This window comes from Podarcis raffonei, chromosome 1, assembly GCF_027172205.1.
Source record: "Podarcis raffonei isolate rPodRaf1 chromosome 1, rPodRaf1.pri, whole genome shotgun sequence".
Lineage (NCBI taxonomy): Eukaryota > Metazoa > Chordata > Lepidosauria > Squamata > Lacertidae > Podarcis > Podarcis raffonei.
In genome coordinates this window covers 23184350-23205427 of record NC_070602.1, presented here as the reverse complement: position 1 = coordinate 23205427, position 21078 = coordinate 23184350, and the positions used below count along the sequence as shown (strand labels likewise).

Here is a 21078-nt window from a genome sequence, read left to right as displayed (position 1 = left end):
TCCCTATTTATCTACTTGCACCCGGGGGTGCTTTCGAACTGCTAGGTTGGCAGGCACTGGGACTGAGCAGCGGGAGCGCACCCCGCCGCGGGGATTCGAACCGCCGACCTTTCGATCGGCAAGCCAAAATGTGGCAGCTAGACTGGTGACTGAGAGTGGCTGCCGAGACCATATAACACCAGTCCTAAAGGATTTTCACAGGCTGCCAGTATGTTTCCAAGCACAATTCAAAGTGTTGGTACTGACTTTTAAAGCCCTAAATGGCATTGGCCCAGTATAGCTGAAGGAGTGTCTCCACCTCCATCATTCAGAATGGACACTAAGGTCCTCTTCTGAGAGTCTTCTGGTGATTCCCTCACTGTAAGAAGTAAAGTTACAGGGAACCAGGCAGAGGGCCTTCTCAGCAGTGGCGCCCTCCCTATGGAACACCCTTCCATCAAATGTCAGGGAGATAAAGAATTACACAACTTTTAGAAAACATCTTAAGGCAGCCTTGTTCAGTGAAGTTTTTATGTCTGACATTTTATTATTTTTTATATTTTTGCTAGAAGCTACCTAGAGTGGCTGGGGAAACACAGCCAGATGGGTGGGGTATAAACAACAAAATTTATTTATTTATTATTTACATTTAGTTTGATATATAAATGCAGCCCTGGCTTCAGCCAGAAGAACAAGTGAGCAGGAAGGATTTTGTAAGGGAGATCATTACCTTCGGGGCAGACAACTATTGGCAGAACCAGAAACAGGACCTGATGTCTCAAAGGTTTTTTCAACAGTAGTTTGAGTGTTAACTCTTCCAATTTACCCCTCCCCCCACACTATTCTCCCAGTTTTACATCATGATCCACATGTTCAAGAACCCCACTGGAACTAACAGAGAAAGCAGGGGTCAAGGTGAAGAATCCTCAGTTTGAGATAAAGCTGTAGACATTTCTGAATGTATATGGAACTAAAGTGCATCCCACTTTAAATGATAGGCTGACAAAAGAAGCACATGGTTTAATGTTTAGAAAGTAAGACTATATGAGCTTACATTAAAGGTTGCTTTGACATAAGAGTGTCCAGCAGCTCCTGAAGATCCTAAATTGTCTGGAGTCATTAACGGGTTGGATGACAGTTGGCTACCATCTTGAAGCCATTCATTGTATCTCAAACTGGTCATTTTAATTCTCTTATTTGGATCCACTGTAAGAAGTCCTAATAGGAATTTATTAGACATTCTTAAATCAATGAACCACAGTTTATAAATGAATATTAAATAAGGAATACCAAACCCATAAACAAAAATGAACTGCTTCAACAATCCAGCTTATAACTTTAAATTTAGATTTTAGAATCATACAAATCAATCTTGAATATACTCTGAGCATCATTATTAAATAAATAGTTTATAACAGTATTTATTGAGTATTTGTAGAAGTTGCATGGAATCATTTCATAACATCTAGGAAATACGATTAAATTATCACGACAGCAGCTATCCTGAAGTGTATGAACTCCAAACTTTATTTAACAGGGTGTATAAAAGTAAATGATTAAAACGTATCAGATTTTTAGTTTAAAAAAACTGCAAATACCATGTTTCTCTTACATATAACTTGTTAATATTAAAAAAGGATATAAGCATGTTAGCTTGAGTCAATATCTAACCTAAATCAATCCCCCTCCCAGAAACAATGAATTCAAAAAACCTATGTAACAAATAACAAATTTGATCGTTTCTCAGATATGAATGTTTATACTCTAGCTACTAGCTCTAGGCATTTTATTTTCACCTGATGAAAATAAACTGCTCTAGTCTTCCCAGTAACTATCAAACCTTGCTTCAATCAGTCAGCTACATCTGCTGAAATTCCTTCACTCACAGCATGTATCCTTAACCTTTTCAGATATGGGACCCACTTATAACCCATTTGGGTACCCATTTATTATTATTTTACCATACATTTGCGTGGTGGTAATGCTCCTGTTACAACTTACAGTGGATCAGGCTGCAAACAACTATTGCAGCCTTTCTCAACCTGTGGGTCCCCAGATGTTGTTGAACTACAACTCCCATCACCCCTAGCTAGGAAGGCCAGAGCTCAGGGATGATGGGAGTTGTAGTCAAACAACATCTGGGGACCCACAGGTTGAGAACCACTGCACTATTGGATCCTGACCCACCAGCTGAGGACCAGTGTTCTACAGAACTATTAAACTACACAATTGTCCTCTTTTTCACCTGGCCGATCTACCTATTAATCATAAACATTTCAATTTTACTTGCTACTTGGCTTTCTGAAGGTGGGGCTGGGTCAAAGAAGCAAGAAGTAGAAATGAGCAATATGGGGAAGACGACTTTTTTTTACTGCTTATCTAAATCAATGATTCATATTAATTTAAATCCTTATACTCGGTTTTCTAACTATTTTGTCTTCAAAAGTTCCCCCTAATCAAACTATCCAAATATTTTGTTTCATCTTTCACACTTAAAATTTTGGGGTATAAGAGATTAACAGAAGCTTGTTAGCAAAAGATTGGTGCAGACACATTAGATTAGGGCCAAATGAGTCAATTAAATCACAGGGAATTGTATGTATTGTACTATCTTCCTTAGACATCTTCATTTTAATTAATTTCAAGAATTATACTACAATATTATAGAATTATTCTATATTATAGAATTATACTACTAACAGTTACAGAAATTACTAGAAACATAGTAAAGAAATTATGGGTCAATATATATACCTTGTATCAAATCTTTGGCTTCCTGAGAGACATTCTTCCAAGCATCTCCTTCAAAAGAGAACTCTCCTCTCTTAATTTTCTTCATAATTTCCAATGCACTTGTGCATGTTACATTTTTATCTTGAGACTGGAAGGGTACTTGTCCTGAGAGCATTGTATACTTTTCAAAAATGAAAAATTCTGAATCACTACTACATATAGGGGTGTGTGTATGTCTGTGTGTGAGTGAGAGAGAAATGTATACACAAACACACACACAAATTAAACGTGCCATAACCAATCTACAGTTAGCTAAGCAATTTACATTACATTAGGGGGGAAACAGGACAATTTTTACATGTCCACACAATTTAAGATAATATTTTCAGAAGTTACAGAACAGTTGAGGTTCAGTAAACTCTCCTGAAACCAAGTGATAAAATCTCCAGCATCAAATATACTATCCTTTTGTTGTTGTTTCTATAACAGTGGGCTATGCAGAAAAACGTACTTTCTCTCTTAGTCATTATTAAGAGCTCAGTAGCTAGATGAGGTATCACACGTTCCCCTCCTGCATTGCACACCCTGCACTAGGCATAGTTAAGGGATATGTCACAACAGGTATTAACTGTGCTTAAGACTAATGAGATTTCTTGATTACCTATGATTTGAACTTGATTATCAAATCGTGCTTAAGCAAAGCTGCTATGGAAAAGTGTGTGGTTCTATAGTCCACTCCTTAACTCGGATCCAAGCTTTCCTCCTGTCAGCAGGAGCATCACTTGCATGGAGTTCCACTGAGAGGGCATTCCCACAAGTGGAAGGGATTTTTGCCACTACCCCCTCTCCCTGCAACCCCTTGCACCCGCTTAATGACTCACTTGGCCAATTCTGGACCCTCTGGAAAGGTATGTGGTGACTGCAAGGGGGCAGCGTAATCAGTAGAAAAGGACCACTGGTCTTATATGAAAAGTATTATTCTTTGAGTGATAAGATGCTCTCAAATGAGAGCTCCCCTTAGCACTTGAAGGCAGAAGTACAACTACTGTAATTTAAAGGGCCTTGCTCACATCCAGCCAGCTCCTACCAGCATACAACCATCTAAGCTGTGAAATCCCACACGTACACAAATATGAAACAAACCACAGGGACACACAAAGGAAATAGGCTCAGGTCATGTCTGGATGCACATGGCCAAACTCCCTCTGGTGGCCCACCTTTTTATCCACTGCCTTCTTACTGCTTTTTTTACTGACAGGCAAAGTAGTCTTGTCAGTTATCATTATCAGGGGCACAATGGAAGGAATGACAGAGAGGGAAATTGTTCCTCAGTTAAAGGCACAGCTCCCTGACCACTTGACAGTGATGCCAGTTGAGGAACTGATGTCATTAACAGGCTGAAAGAATGCAGTGCTTATGGGCTACCTTTAATTTTAAGCGGTTGTCTCTTGACTCTGGCCAAAGTATTTTCTAAAACTGCTGTAGCACTGCCTGGGAGCTAAAGAGACAATAAACACCACACAGACACAACTGAGAACTCACAAAAAGGGCAGAAATGCCTGAACAAAGCAGAAAGACAAGTTTGGAACGCAACCTCTCGGCATGAAAGCAGGAGTAAAACTGGCGGTAGGTAGCTGGATGTGTGCAAAGTCTTCTAAATTAGCAATCTTGCCTTCAAGCATTAGAGGGACTTCATATCCCACCTGAGTACATTTTCACTCCACTCAAATGAAAATTGCCTCCTCTCCCACTTTTGCCAGTGTTGTAACTCCCTACTTCTGTCAGTGGGAATGGATCAAAAGCCTTTGATTTGCAAAAAGCTAAGGCTGAATTCAATCCCTCCCCTCTTAACTATGATTAAGATATTATATCTGCACAAGACCAGTAAATATACATTCCACTGACTAATGGTCAGCACTCATACTTTAATCTGGGGCCATTATAAGCAACCCTTTTCCACTAGCAATCTGACCAAATGCTTGTCAGTTATTTAAAAATGCAGAATAAAATGAGCAATTAGCTTACCAAAATGACTCCCAAACTCCATAGATCACATGATTCATCATAACCATTATGATTTAAGAGCTCTGGTGCAGCATAATGAAGGGTAAAACACGGTGTTTTAAGAGGCTGATTGTCAGGTGGCTTTAAGCGGGCAAATCCAAAATCAATTATTTTTATTTCTGAACTATCATTTTCATCTGTAAATAATAAATTCTGAGAGAGAGAAAATTAAATTTGAGATTTGCAAGATATGCTGTCAATATAAACCTAAATACATTCTTTATTTTTATATACTTGAGATAACTGCAGTTATGCCTTCTGTTAGGGATATGGAACCTGTAGCCCTGCAGATATTAGACTACAACTCACATCATAAAAACCTAGGAAAAGCCTGGCTGGATCAGGCCGAAGACACACCTAGTCCAGTGGGCAGTCAGTTGCCTATGGAGTGCTTGCAAGCAGCCAATGAGCACAGCAGTGCTCTCCCCACTTGCGATTCGCGGCAACTGGTGTTCAGAGGCACACTACCTCTGACAGTGAGGTGTACGTTTACACCTCAGGTAGCTGTTATGTCTAGTTTTCATTGAAAGTGCTATCCCCCATTAATTTTTCTAATCCGCTACTAAATCCATCCAAATTAGTGGCTATCACTACATCCTACTGGAGGGAATTCCATAGTTTAAGCACACGTTGTTAGAAGAAGAATTCTCTGATATTCCAGTTCTAGTATTACTGGAGGGACGGGACATCTCCCTATCTACTCCCATGACCATTGGCCATGCTGGCTGGGGCTAATGGAAACTGGAATCCATCTGAGAAACACTTTAAACTACATATAAGCCTGACAGCAGAATTAAGTCATCACCAAGAACAGAACACACAATTAAGTGAAGAGAGCATAAAAAGAAAAAGAAATAGACTTGTTTCTGTTATAATGTATATGCATTCATCACCTCATAATACAGATTTTCTAGACAACATAGATAATAATAATAATAATAATAATAATAATAATAATAAATAATAATTGTATTTAATTATATCCCACCTTTTTCCCTGATAGGGACCCAAAGCGGCTTACAGCTAAAATAGAAAAAGTATAAAATAAAATACACATGCTCAATGGGCAGTCCCGTTGACAGGAGGTGCAGGTAAAACGTACAAGGAGCAGAGATAATTCATTTCATACTTAATGAACAAATCACAACATATAAACTCCATCCTAATGAGAAAAGTGAACTGTCTCAATCATTACTAGAAAACTTATTACAAGAAGCTGAAAATGTCATACCTCAGGTTTTAAGTCTCTGTGGACTACTCCTACATCGTGCATGTGGCTCACTGCTGAAACAAGTCTGCGCATTATATAACTAGCTTCAGTTTCACTGAAGTGCTTCTTTTTCTGGATACGTTCAAGTAATTCTCCTCCTTTCAAAAGTTCCATTACTAGAAAAGTGTGGAGCTGTAAACAATATATTTGCATGCAAATTCTTTTTTAGAACATTTATTTCAAAATGCAAGGGACAATAATCAGCTAGATGTATTTAATATTCAAGTATATATACTGTTTACTTTTAAATTCCTCCAGGTTCAAAAAGCTACTGTATGTATATAGTACCCCCCCGGCTTATTCTGCTCGCCAACCCTGCGTATCCACCAACCCCCCCTTCTTTAAACATCACCCACCCCTTTGCCTATCCCCTCACAGCTCTCCCTCTCCCTCTCCCCAGCTTGCCCAAACCCCCAATCCTTTTTAAAGAAAGGCAGAAGGCACTTCAGAGAGCAGCTTGGTCAGCTCCTCTGAAACATCTCTCCCTGCTCCATTAAACAGCTCCCCTGGGCTGCCTGCCACCAGCACTGTTTCCTTGCTCTCCTGCCTGCGGTCCCTCACACTGAAGATGGAGTGGTCATCTGTAGACAGCTATGTGAACTGCAGACCATGACGACAGCCTTAGATTTTTTATTATACAGGAAGACATACATTATGTGTATATAGTATACAGTACTGGTCTTCAGCTGGTGGATCAGAACCCACTAGCAGGTCACAGCCTTCTCCAAGTTGGATCACAACAGTAACACTACCACCATGGAATTGTATGGTAAAAGTAAAGAAGCAAATATTGTGATTTGAAACTAACTCTAGCTACATAATATTCCCTTCCTGGGCAAGATGATTAGTTAGGGTACCTGACCAGGTGTGGGCAAGCCTGAAGAAAGCAAATTATCTATGCCCACTCCTGTATGGTTTCAGCCCTAGTTTTAGCATCAAAACAACCTCGCATCCTACCTAGCAATCAAAATTTGGCTTCCAGGATCTCATGCCTATACTGTGCAAAGTCAGCTTAGTTTGCAAAATGTTTAGTTCAAATGTAAGCAAATTATTCTACAATATTTACTGTTTTAAATACCTGATCATGGTAAACTTCATGCAGCTTCACGACATGGGGGTGTCCTTCACAAAGTTTTAAAGCTGTTATTTCTCTTTGAGTGTTGGCTTCTAGCCTGAAATATTAAGAATTCAGTTTGTAACAATTTAACAATCCAAGCATTTCCTTGGATCTAAACAATTATGAGTCTGTACTATACAAACTCTAAAAATATCTTATAGGGGCACATTTGGTTGTATTGTGAACAGGGCAGCAATTTGGTAGTAAATCTTCAGATTAAAGAATCAAGTATGTTTGCCTTTTTAAAAACTTGTTTGTGCTTTAGCGGAGTAATCTTCTGAGATCCTTCTTTGGCTACACCCTCGGAAGCAAGGACAGCAACTGGGCAAGGGACCTACTCAATGGTGGCACCTCACTCATGAAATATTTTGACTATATAGTTTGTGGTTTTATATTCTGGTTTTGTTCTGTGAACCTCCCTGAGACCTCTGGGTATAGGGCAGTATATGAATGAATGAATGAATGAATGAATCAATCAATCATTTAAAATTTTCCCTAGGGAAGCTCATCTGGCTGATGGTTTGCTTGTCTTTTTAGTGTCAGTCAAAAGCTTCTTTCTTTCCCCGCATTTTTATTTGTTAAACCATTATTCTTTAACCACTGCCATTATTTTATGCTTTTTAATTATGTTGTTGAGTAAGCGGCCCTGATAATATCTATATTGAAGGGCAGCAGAGGCATTTCTTAAGGTAAAACAACAACAAAAAAGCTATTTTCATTATTCAAATTTATAAGAAACGAGAAGAAGAAAACATATAACCTTTTACTAATGATTTTTACTGCATATTCTTGGCTAGTTTTTTTGTGTAAGCATTTTCGACAGATGGAAAAACTTCCTTCTCCCAGTGGTCTTTCTTTCAGGTCCAGTTCATAGTGAAGATAAAAGGAAGAGTCCTGCGAGAGACAGCAGAAGAGAGGGAAACTGGCTGTATTTAGTAATCTTTACTGAATAAAAGAAAAAGAAAAAGAACAAAGTTACTTGAGAATTTTTAATTACAGCAAAACATATTTTGTGCTGTATTAGAATACCACAGGCGGCAACCAATTTGTGCAGGGGTTCCGTTCCTGGCCTTCGCGAGTGTTGGTGGAGCACCCATAAGCCCATTCCACCCCCATCCCTCCCTCTTCCAGGTCGAAAACAACCAGCGCATCAGTGGTCACACGTCAGTTGGATGTGCCTAAAAAGATCACCACCTGTACTAATTGCAAGTTTACAGTATGTCCTTTTTCCTGCCTTGGGAAATAGCAAAGTAATGTAATATTTATTTGTTTGTTTGTTTAGACTTCTGTACTGCTCTTCATCCATAGATCACATGGCTGCATATGGCATAATAAAAACTTAAAATACACAACATAATAACAACAAGAAAAACAACAATCCCCACACAGACACATTTAAAAGGCCACTAAGAATTCTATCATTAAATATTTTCTTTTAAAATATCTTAAACTGAAAATATCAGGGGGGGAAACAATGCAAGTTATAAATACGTTATAAAACAGAGTTACATCTTTTAATTAGGACATTAAACTGCTATATTAAGTTTTAACACTACCTTCATCATAGCACTCCTGGCAATACTTGTAATTCCAGGTCGGTCCACTGCTGTCAGGAAGTGAACAGGATCCATAGTGGCTGCATTACGTTTGAATAAGATAGAAGGAGCAACAAAGGAGTATCCCTAAAGAACAAAAAGAAAAGATATCCATCACACCCAGAGTTTCCAGCTATCAAATTTTAATTGTAATTTCAATAATTTAGGGTAAGCGTAATTCAGACAGAAATAATCAGCATCCAAGATAAGCCAGAATCATTATATTCAAGGAAATTATGCACCTTCTTATCACCGTATGAGGAAGCCTGCCTGAAAGAATTTAAACCATCTTCTGATCCATTAAAAAAAATAATCAATTAAAAGCTCAGTTTGTAAAAAATAAAAAAGAATGCTAAAAAACTGACTCACAGCTTTTTCACTGGTGACAAAGGGTGATACGTCAAACTGGCTAGCTTCTCAAGAAACCTACAGTTAAGGTATCAAACAAGCTTACATTATGACTGGGCAAATGGATTTTTATCTGGTAAACACAAATGTTACCGTATTTTTTGCTCTATAACACGCACCTGACCATAACACGCACATCGTTTTTTGAGGAGGAAAACAAGGGAAAAAACATTCTGAATGAAACAGTGGATGTATCATTTTTGTGCTTCATGCTGTGGCCACAGACATGTGATCTGATGGTGAATTTGGGGTGACCCAATGCAAAAATCCTGAGAATTCCTGTGGATCCATGCTTTGTAACCACGTTTTTGCACCATTGCAGCCCCAGGCAACAGTGGGTGCGTGATTTTTTTGGTGCAGGCTGTAGCCATGGACATGCTATGTGATCTGATGGTGAATTTGGGGTGACCCAATGCAAAAATCCTGAGAATTCCTGTGGATCCATGCTTTGTAACCACGTTTTTGCACCATTGCAGCCCCAGGCAACAGTGGGTGCGTATTTTTTTTGGTGCAGGCTGTAGCCATGGACATGCTATGTGATCTGATGGTGAATTTGGGGTGACCCAATGCAAAGATCCTGAGGATCCATGTGGATCCATGCATTTTAACCATGTTTTTGCACCATTGCAGCCCCAGGCAACAGTGGGTGTGTGATTTGGGGGGGGGGGCAGGCTGTAGCCATGGACATGCTATGTGATCTGATGGTGAATTTGGGGTGACCCAATGCAAAGATCCTGAGGATCCATGTAGATCTATGCTTTGTAACCACATTTTAAGTGGGGAGGGAAGGAAAAACAAAGAAGGGAAAAGGAGCATGAGAGGGGTGTGCAGAGAAGCAGCTGGCTAAGAATGCAGGAGAGGGATTTAACAGGAGAAGAAGAAGAAGAAGAGTTTGGATTTGATATCCCGCCTTTCACTCCCTTTAAGGAGTCTCAAAGCGGCTAACATTCTCCTTTCCCTTCCTCCCCCACAACAAACACTCTGTGAGGTGAGTGGGGCTGAGAGACTTCAAAGAAGTGTGACTGGCCCAAGGTTACCCAGCAGCTGCATGTGGAGGAGCGGAGACGTGAACCCGGTTCCCCAGATTACGAGACTACCGCTCTTAACCACTACACCACGCTGGGGGAGGGAGGAAAGAAAGGCAAAAGTTTCCCCCCACCCAAGCACCCAAACCAGCCAGCTCTCTCTCTCTCTCTCTCCCTCCCTCTCTCTCTCTCTCCCTCTCCCCCCCACCTGCATGTTTTCAGCAGCACCGGAGCACAGAGAGGAATTAGAAGGAACGACACTCTGCTTTCCCCTCTGCTTGCCTGGAGGGGAGGGGCTTTCCCTGCTCTTTGTTCCGTTTGAGCAAACACAGCAACGAAACAGAGGAGGGTGGGCAGTAAGACCCTGAGGCAGAATGCAGGAAAGCAGCCACTTCCTCTTTTCAGGTTTCCCTTCTCCGTGACTCGCGATTTGATTTTTGCCTGATTTTTTGGCTCCAGGGACCACACATTCGCTCAATAACACGCACAGACATTTCCCCTTCCTTTTTAGGAGAAAAAATCTGCGTGTTATAGAGGGAAAAATACGGTATATTCTAAAATCTCAGTGGAATTACCATGATTTATTCCTTAGTTCCAATTTTCTTTTATGTTCTATTTCTGCTTTTTTTTAACTGTAAAGTTAATTGCTCCTCAAATTTAATCATGGTTTTATATGTGTGTGTGTGTGTGTTTGTGTGTGTGTGTTTAAATAGTTTAATGTCTTACATGTGTTCCATATATTCAACCTGCTTATACTGGGAGTGACATTAATTTTGAAAATATTCTCGTAAAGAGTTCCAACATGTTCCACAAAAACAAAACTGAAGCAAAATTCTGTTATACCTCCACCATTTAGAAGTAAGATTTCAAGAAAAACTCAATGTAAATGAGACTGGGGCACAAAAATTCATTGGATGAATTTCACAATTTTTGACGTTTTTGGAACTAAGCTGGAAGAAACCAATATATCACTGAGTAAGACATCAATTGTTATTTTCTTTTCAATTCCCTTGGAATTGTTAGGGGGAAATTCAGCTATCTTTGATGTGGAGCCTATCCATACTCTTACCATGAACACTATTAAAGTATCTCTCTAAAATAATGCACCAAATAGTGTTCATCAAGGTTTTTTTTAAAGAAAACATAAAAGAGTAGTTAACACTTTTGATACATCTGACTCTGCTAATTTAATAAGAATAATATATCTACCTGTTATCTCGTATTTCCTCTTGGACTACCAAGGACCTGTTCTGTAAGATAATAGCAACACCTCTTTTTTTTTTTCATCAGAAGAGCAAGTAGCATACAAATCTTCCAATTTTAAAAGAAGGATCTGCTCCTTTCTTTTTATTTTTATTATTTTCCATTACAGTTTACATTTAGACTCATTTCATACATTTGAAAATGTCCAACATAAGGAGTCCCATTGCCAGACATATTTAAGGGAAATAAAATATGAGCCAGAACATCTACATGGACATCTGACAGGGAACCAACTGAAGCTCTTCTCCTCCTATATAGGGAGAGTTTGTGACAATTCTTCGATTTCATTCATTCGAACTTCCCCTATGTAGATAAGGTGATGAGGACACTTTGCATGAAGGATTTTTAAACACACAAACCAGGGCAAAGGATTATCAATCACAGACGGACTTGAATCAAATACCTTACATGAGGCCTGGCTAGAATGGGTCCATTTAGTTTTAGTGGTAAGCTTGTTTTGCCTCTCTACTCTTCTGCTACCTTCTCCTCTAAAACTTCAGTCACTATTCAATTCTGCTACTTTCCCCCAATTTTGTCTGTGTACCAAAGTCTGCCTCATGCACAGCCCCCAGACAACAGTCTCAGGCTGTTTCTATTTCACTTTCTTATCCTGAAAGCCTTTCTGTGGTTCCCCAGCGTCCCCAGTCTGCTGCCTGCTCTGCTTTCCACACCAGCTGAAATTGCTTTCTGTGATACATATCTCATCCTACTTCTCTTACTTTGCTGTACCCCTCACTTAGATGCCACAGTCCATCCAGCTCATTGAAAAAGGTCCGATCTTGAAGAAACAAACATAAATCTTCTCTTTCCTGAGAGGCTCTGACTCTATAGTGCGCAAGCCTAACAAATATATTTCCTTGCTCTCTTCTATTATTGTCAATTATAGAGTAGAAGAAAGGATGCACATATACTGCTTACATTTCTTTTTTTGCCCATTTTTAAGTTCACAGAGCTCTAGATTAGCCCTTGTACACTAGCAGAGTTAAGCAACATGGCCCAGATTCAACTAACCGGGCATGCTAGTGAAAGCCAGTGCAAAGGCTCCCACTGTGCAACAGAGCTTTCCCTTACCTCCTCCCCCACACACCCTCCACTCCTTCCCCAAATCCACTCTGGAGAGTTGGGAGAACCCCCAGAATGGTGCATGGGGGGGAGGGGGGATCATTCCATCTAGCAAGCAGAAATGCTTACACTGTCAAAACTATAAGAGAGCAATGTCAAATTCCTCACTGTGTCTCAGGGGGTTGGCAGGAGGGAATCAAAATTAGTCTTAATCATCATCTTTGACTATCTAATCAAGATTTAATACCTTTGCCTTCAAAATCAGTAACAATTTTGATCTTAAGACTCTCAGATTTATAAATGATGCTTTACAGCCAACCTACAGCATTACTTGCCATTTTTACTTTTCTTTGCATACTGTCAGTCACCAACTTAACTCAATGCATCTCAAATAGTGCTACACAGCCATATCTTTCAGTGTGGGATATATAACTGATGGTCATATTTTTTATTTTATAATTTTACTTGTCAACTAAGTCTGCACTTTTTCTAATGATCCTAGGATGGGTTACATAGTCATGCAAGCATGACTATTCCTTCCCACGCTAGTGAAGGCATAATGATGAGACTTTATTCAGTCCATTTGTTTATGTTAGTATCAAAACATCTCTAGCAAACTTCATTCACTTTAATCACCTTCAGAAAATCACTACATTTTATTTAATTCTGAAATTATCTCTGCACGAGTTCCTAATAATAATAATAATAATAATAATATACGCAATTACCTGGAAAAGCTTATCTGCAGCTTGTGGTGTGCTTGCTGGAGAATATGTTGGGTCCATTTCTGTAAACTCCTCTGCAAAGTTACTAACATCCAATTCATCACGAATTACTGGTTTAAATGGAGCTGGCACTATTTTGGCAGCCAAGTCATTCCAATTCAGTTTCTAAACAGAAAGTAATTTTAGAAGGTAATGAAAGCAGAGCAAAAGATGAACATTTCAACTGACAAAGAGAATTGCTCAGGGAAGTTTAATAATGACTTACAGTGCAATCCAATGTACATCCACTCAGGAATTAAGTCTCATTATATTCAGTGAGACTTAATGTGTATAGGTAAATGTGTATAGGACTGTAGCCTAAGACTTCAGGTATGTTCTTTGGGCAAATGTGGTTGAGCAGAAATACAAAAGATGCAACCAAAGCTTTGCTCTCCACTTTGTTCACAAACTTCAGAACTAACATATTGTGCTTGCAATCTTTGCTTATTTTACTTCAGCCTTCTTAACTATGACTTACACTGTAATCCTATTAATGTCTATTCCCAAGTAAGGCCTGCTGTTTTTAATGGGACTTACTCCCAGCTACATGTGTATAGGAGTGAATTTTTTAATTATCTTTTAAAGGCAACTCCCAATTTACGTGGGGGTTATGTTACAAGGGACCGCACATTTAAGTGAAATTGTGTATATTTGAAACACCCCATTCTGCCCCCACCTCACTCCTTTTAGTGACGTTTTCGGGTCACTTCTGGGTTCAGCGCAATATGCGTGTGCACAGTGTCAGGGAAGTTAGAAGTTTCCAGTTTCTCAGAGGGAGAAAGCATTCCCCAAGGGGGGAAGGAGAGCAGTGAATCTAATAGAAGAGAGCAAGAGGAACAACAGGGAGGGACCGGCTGTTCACAGGAAAGGCAAGGGTTAAGTTCTAGCTCAGATTGGGAGGAGGGGAGATACAGGCCAGCTCTAGCCAGGAGGTTAGAAAAAAGAGCGGGAAAGAGAAGGGAAAGGCGCCTTCGCCATTTTGAGGGTGGCTGGTCACGGAGAAGCAGAGCTCAGAAGGTATCTGAAAGAAGTGACTCTGAGGAATAATAGTTAAGAACTGTTTATAAGATTATTTTGTTAATACACAATAAAAAGTTATAAAAGAACAAGAAGCGTTTGTGTGGTGATCTGAAGAGGACAACGACCAGTCCTGACACACAGTCACGCACATAAATCAAGGCTTGCTTGTACTTTAGAATCTTTCAGTTGTGTCAATATTTATTTATTTTTAACACAGGAAGAGGAGTTTCATGGCTTTCCCTGGAGATCACATTCCATCATTTTTGTACCACCACAAAAAAACCTTATATGTAAATAATATTGTATAAATAATAAAGTAATTATGGGGAAATAATATGTAACACTATGTATCGTGTTAAATTTGTAGGTAAGTACATTAAGTGAACTATAGTAAAAATAAGGTCAGGGGTTTGTGTGCTCAGAATGAGTAATGGTTGGATATGAGTTTTGAAAGGGCATTTGAATACTGGTGGGAGACAGCTGCAGTTGGCTTGGGAGAGTGTTTGGAAGCCTGCGGCAAGGTTAGTAAGATACAGTAGGATCAGCATTGTTGTTGGTCATTGTTTGAGGATAAATGCTGAGATTTACCTTAGGCCCATTTAGAAGGGTAGATTGGGTTGGAGTGTTTGTATGGACCCAAGTATGTAAGAATGCACATAATTGAAACCATATGCTTCTGTGCAATGAATAATTGTAAACCTTTTTATTACTTCTGTTATTAATATAATTGCTGCATCATACAAACAGGCAACTCGACCAGCTATGCTAGAGATGGCAATTATTTAAGTACTTGGTATCTGTAGTGGCAGAGAAAAGAACGAGGATTTAAAACACCTGGCAGCAACCCAGCTCAGGACTATACCCCCAAAAGACAGAGAAGCACATAGAGGTGGATCTGAGGGTGATGTCAGAGAACCACGTAGCTAAGGGGAAGTAGTATAGCAGTCCTTTCTCTAATGCCTGCCAGACATATTTCTAAACAAAAGGTAACATGTTTCCAAAGCAAAAATGAAAAACAGACAATATCTAGTTTTGTTTCACCTGGAAGAAGAGATGCTGTTTTATTTCATCAGCACCATTTGAACCACAGCCCAGTCTTTTCTTGGGATCTTTCATCAGAAGACCTTGAATTATATCTTTGGCTAGAGCAGTCATTTCTTGGGGATAAGGAGGTTCACTTTTCAATATTCTCCTGAAGAACAGGGAGAAAATCACAACAAGGTAGTGAAATGTTCACCACATGGTGATAGTATATGTAGAATTGTGGTCATAAAGTGGTACAAACTGTCATATGCTTGTCAAGACAGCTGGGTCCACCTAGTGACTAGTCCAAAACTTTATGGAGAGTCACTAGCAGTCAGAGTAAAGACTCTTGCTATCTAGATTTTAGTACCAGTCCTGCTACCTAAGACCCTTTGAAATGGTGGTGCCAATAAACCTTATCTAGGAAGCGTCAATAGGACCCATCAATGCAGTGTTTCTCAAGAATTGGACCTGGGGTCACTTTCAGTGGGCCTCAGTGTCACAGCCTGCTCAGCGTCTCTACATTTGCTTGCCCTGACCTCCATCTGCTTGGATCAATACCAGCACTAGCAACTCACTGCATGCTGATGTTCCAGGGATAAGGGATGAAAGAAATTGGCAGTTGGAAGGGTGGGGAATTAGGAAGAAGTTGAGTACCAAAAGAGAATAGGAGGGGAAATTACAGAAGATGAGTAAAAATAATTAGAGAAACGCATCTCCACTTACAGCATTTGGATCAGGAAATTCTTTCTAAAACGGAATGGCTGAGTAATAATACCTCCAGAGCAAATGTTTGTACTTAGCTTGCGGAAAGCTGAGCTACAGGATTCTTTGCCAGAAGGAAAACAATGTGGCAAAGAATTCAACCATTTCCAAAGGTGTATTATAAAATCAGTAATTATTTCTGTGACTGATGGGCCTCTGTAATTTTCAGCAGTCTCACATGGGCTCTAAGAATAGAAAGTTTGAAAACTCCTGCATTAATTGATATATCCTAGCTGCTTATACAGGAAGGTTTCTAAGATGCAGTTGCTTTTTCCAATTGCATTTATTAACAACATTGGCAGACTGTACTTCTCTTTGAATTTATGCCTAAATCAAAATAAGTATTCAACTTTTTACTACCTTTCAGAAAAATATTAAATATGATTTTTTAAAATCATTTCTGGATAAGTAGCAAGGATATATCTACCCAGTGCTTACTTAATAGATTATATTTTATCCTGCAACCAAGAGGGGGGTTATCAATTAGAACATTCACAGGATCATCAGCAATATAATACAGAAGCTCCTACGGGCATTCAGGAATCCATTGGTGACATAAGAATTCGTGGGTGGATCATCTTAATAAGCATATTATACCTGTGAAGTGGAGCCGCTGCTGCAAGTCTAAAGCTCAACATAAAGTACTCTGACAACATCCAGTCAAGCTCTGTAGTATTTGTACACTACATCTTTTATTGTACTCTGGTTTCCACAAATTGTTAAACAAATGTAGACTATATAAAATAATATTTTCTTTAAAAGTGGAGTTTAAAAATCTAATAATTTGCAGCCAATTTTATAACTTACCTAGATATCTCAGTTTGTGAGTTTCTCTCCCCATCAACAGTAAAAGGTGATGCTCCAGTTAATAATTCATACATAAGAACACCTAGACTCCACCAATCAACAGCCTATAAAATAATCATACAAATTATAAAAGCAGAAAAATACACTAAGCCAATACAATTATTCTAAGAAATAACAATTATCCAGACAGCTATCTTCACAGCTAGAGGTAAATCAAGATAGATGAATTTATAAAATAGAAATAAATTATAAGTGAAAGTAAAATTATTATAACTAATGTGAAGGATCTGGGCTTTACTGTCCTGGACTGACTGGATGCACCTTGTTTTATGGATTGTTGCATATTATATGGGACTACGTATCGCCCATCATTCTTGTCTGTTCATTTGTGGATTATAGGGTTAACTTGTGTAACTTGATTCATCCTGGGGTAGTCTTATAGAAATAATTTCCCCCTTTATCTGGTAGCAGTGAGTTCATAAGTAGGGAAGTGTGGCCACAAGCAGAGGGGTACATTTCCCTTCCCTCAGCAACATCTAAATGTTTTACAAACTTCACCATATGCTTTATTAAGGAAAAGCATACCTTATCATGACCTGTCTCCCCACCTTTGACAATATCTGGAGCCATATATTCTATAGTTCCACAGAAGGAATATGCTCTTTCATTCTGAAAAAAAGAAGGCACACAACACACTAACTGATATGAGAATCACAAGACAAAATGAGGATAAGAGAAAAGACTAACAGTTCCTAGCACCTCTATTATCGGTCCAAACTGACAACTCTGAGAATAGATGCTACTTCATATATTATAAATATAAGTTGATCACGCAGGCTGAGGCTGATGAGTGATTAATAATAATAATAATAATAATAATAATAATTATTTATTATTTGTACCCCGCCCATCTGGCTGGGTTTCCCCAGCCACTCTGGGCGGCTTCCAACAAAGATGAAAGATACACTAAAATGTCACATATTAAAAACTTCCCTGAACAGGGCTGCCTTCAGATGTCTTCTGAATGTCCAACAACATCTGGAAGGCCACAGGTTTTCATATAAGAATCAAGATTTTTATTTTTTATAAACCTACATTCTCTGATCTACCAAAGTAGCGCCTGCTGTCATTTATCATCACAAAAAGAAAACACCAGGTGCCTAAGTGGAGCCAAACCATCAACAATTACTCTGTTTTTTAAAAAATGATAAAGTAGGTATTTACTAGTAAAATGACAATTCCTGGTTTGCACATAACACTAAGCCATAATTTAGCCAAAGTGGAGCTTGTCTAAGTATTTGAACCCAGCAGACCAATCTTGGTTTCTCTTGCAGAAACAAATGTTAAACCATGGTTTGTTGCAGGCTTATGAACTATGTTGTAGACATATGATCCATTGGAGAATAGTCTTATGAAGCAAATTCTATGCTCAAATGCATATGTGACAATTTCAATGAGAGCTAATATTTCAACTTGTTTATGTTCTGCCTTCATTTATACAATCACTTGTTCAAACACTTCATATGCAGATACTCACTTCATCACTAACAAATTCCTTACTCAAGCCAAAGTCAGTCAGTACCACATGGCCATCAGAATCAAGCAGAATATTCTCAAGTTTTATATCACGATATATAATTCCCAACTGAAAAAAGAAATTAAATTCATTATATACTAGTAAGCATATTAAAGCATGATCATAATTATTAGAATGCTAAATACACTGAGGTGTGGTTATTAGCATTAAAAAACCTATCTGTGCTCTATATTTACACAGGGTGGCCTGATTTAAATCAAGTTTCCTATGAATAAATCTTCATATATGTATATTTAAAAATGGTGCAGATCTGACTTTAATTTACAACTAAATTATTAACATATAAACAGAACACCAAATGGAGAAATGTATTTTGTATACTTGTAAGATAACCTGCTTTTTATTAATTTTAGAGCTATATTATGCTGCTTACCTCTAGAAATAATTCTGAATATTAAATAAAATACTTTAAATACTCCTATTACAACTAGCAGGCATGACAGTTTATTGAATAAAGGAAATGACACACTGGACGATATTGTCTTCTTTGTAGTGATGGCCATTTTTTATTCACTCTGCTTTGGCCCAGCAACACCCAATCAAAGTAGCAAACTAAATTAAATGTGCATGATTGGTAAGTCAAAACAGGAACTGAAGTTTCTGGGCAGACTAGAGAAGACTTTTTCTATGTGTAGTAAGCATAGCATAAATATTTGAGAAATGATGACATTTCTTCATTTAGAAAGAAAAACTTTTTCAATTACCGTATTTTTCGCCCTATAGGACGCACTTTTTCCCCTCCAAAAATGAAGGGGAAATCTGTGTGCGTCCTATGGGGCGAATACAGGCTTTCGCTGAAGCTTGGAGAGCGAGAGGGGTCGGTGTGCACCGACCCCTCTCGCTCTCCAGGCTTCAGGAAGCTATCCGCAAGCCTGGGGAGCCCGCGGGAGTTCCCGCAGGGCTCTCTAGGCTGCAGATAGCAGCCTGCCGCCCAGCGTGCGGGGCACCCTGAAGCAGAGCGCCCCTCGCGCCGGGCAGACATCCGCAGCGTGGGGAACCCTGCGGGAACTCCAGCAGGGCTCCCTATGCTGCGGATAGCAGCCTGCCGCCCGGCGCGCAAGGCACCCTGAAGCTGAGCACCCAGCGCGCCGGGAAGACATCGGCCAGCCCCACAAGCTCGGGGGACAGCTGGGAGGCGCAGCGCCACCATCCCACTGTTCCTCGACCTGCTTTGGAGGCTGGCGCTGGGGAGAAGCGCGCTTCTCCCCAGCGCCAGCCCCACAAGCTCGGGGGACAGCGGGGAGGCGGAGTGCTGCCATACCGCTGTTCCCCGACCTGGTTTTGGGGGGGAAATAAAGGGAAAAAAATTTTCCTTTATTTCCCCCCCAAAAAACTAGGTGCATCCTATGGGACGGAGCGTCCTATGGGATGAAAAATACGGTAACCACTGTTTGTTGCTATCTCTGAATCTAGAACTGCAGTTACAAAGCAGGGTCATTAACCAGTTTGAAGTTGGCTTCTTTTGATAATCTATAGTTAAAACTAATCACAATTTCTCCCAGATTATACACAATGACACAAAACACAAATAGTTGAACATGGAAGCAAATGCTTCTGACATCCTCTGACATGCCAGTGGTGGGGTGCACAAATCTGAGGCTTATGCATTTATCTCTAAACCATTGGATGCTCAGGTCCTGCTTACCAAAGACATCTGGTTGGCCACTGTGAGAACAGGATGCAAGACTAGATGGGCCACTGGTCTCATCCAGCAGGCTCCTCTTACGTTATGTTATTGACTCAAATCTTGATTATTAAGGTCAACGACCCACATAACAGAATTATGACACAATCTATGGGGAAATACGGTGAGCCTCGTTTCATGCACACACTGCCTGGGTTCACACTTCACACTAAAACATGGTTTAGTGCAATATGCACAAACTGCAGTGATCCTCAGGCTTGTATACTTCTCCCAACCCTTTCCTCTTCCTGCATGGTCAAAGAGGAGGAATCTGGGTTCTACCTTTAGTTAATCACACTGGCCATGTCATCCTGATCTCAAGCTTATGGCTAGTTTCAACCTGCCAGTCTAAGAACCTTAAGATGACTTGTCTGAAGTTAACAATAATTAACCACAGACAAATAGCATTTACCAGTGGCCCATTGTCATGTAATTTAGCTACTGCATTTAACACGCTACTTGCTGTGTGGTGGGAGGTGAAGGAGGTATTTTGTACATAGGAAGAACCTTAATATTGGCTCACATTTAAGAATAATCCATAACTACATGCACAACCTGGAACAAGCTAGAGAGAAATTCTTTCATGCCTCCTTCTCCTGTGTATCCAGGAGGATTTCACTAGCATTTAATGGCAATTTCCCCTGATCCTGCCTTGTGGTGCTGCTGGCTTGTTTTGAAATGGACCAGTTTGTTTTAACCCACAATCTCTGGTGTGCATGGCACAGCAACCCATCTTAGAGGAAACTAAATGTTATCTTTTTGTAAATCATTTTGAGGGGTTTTTTTAAATAATCAAGCAATGTATAAATTCTATTAACAAAAAAAAGGACAACTGGCCATAGGCATGTTTATTATAGGCCTTCTTCACCCATGCTGTTGCAAACAGCGTGTTAAATTTTGTC

General features: G+C 39.5%; 1 protein-coding gene across 1 annotated transcript in view; it reads right to left on the bottom strand.

Annotated features, from left to right (window-relative positions):
• The window catches only part of RPS6KA5 (ribosomal protein S6 kinase A5), a 41286-nt gene that overhangs the window by 10293 nt on the left and 9915 nt on the right, over nucleotides 1-21078 (bottom strand). The window contains exons 5-16 of the mRNA XM_053377011.1: nucleotides 18433-18540; nucleotides 17481-17564; nucleotides 16896-16999; nucleotides 15342-15492; nucleotides 13245-13406; nucleotides 8720-8845; nucleotides 7924-8057; nucleotides 7125-7218; nucleotides 6008-6178; nucleotides 4738-4929; nucleotides 2734-2893; nucleotides 1034-1197 (exon numbers count right to left, since the gene is read on the bottom strand). Of these exons, the coding sequence (XP_053232986.1) occupies nucleotides 1034-1197; nucleotides 2734-2893; nucleotides 4738-4929; nucleotides 6008-6178; nucleotides 7125-7218; nucleotides 7924-8057; nucleotides 8720-8845; nucleotides 13245-13406; nucleotides 15342-15492; nucleotides 16896-16999; nucleotides 17481-17564; nucleotides 18433-18540 (1650 nt within the window). The remainder of the gene's footprint in view (nucleotides 1-1033; nucleotides 1198-2733; nucleotides 2894-4737; nucleotides 4930-6007; nucleotides 6179-7124; nucleotides 7219-7923; nucleotides 8058-8719; nucleotides 8846-13244; nucleotides 13407-15341; nucleotides 15493-16895; nucleotides 17000-17480; nucleotides 17565-18432; nucleotides 18541-21078) is intronic.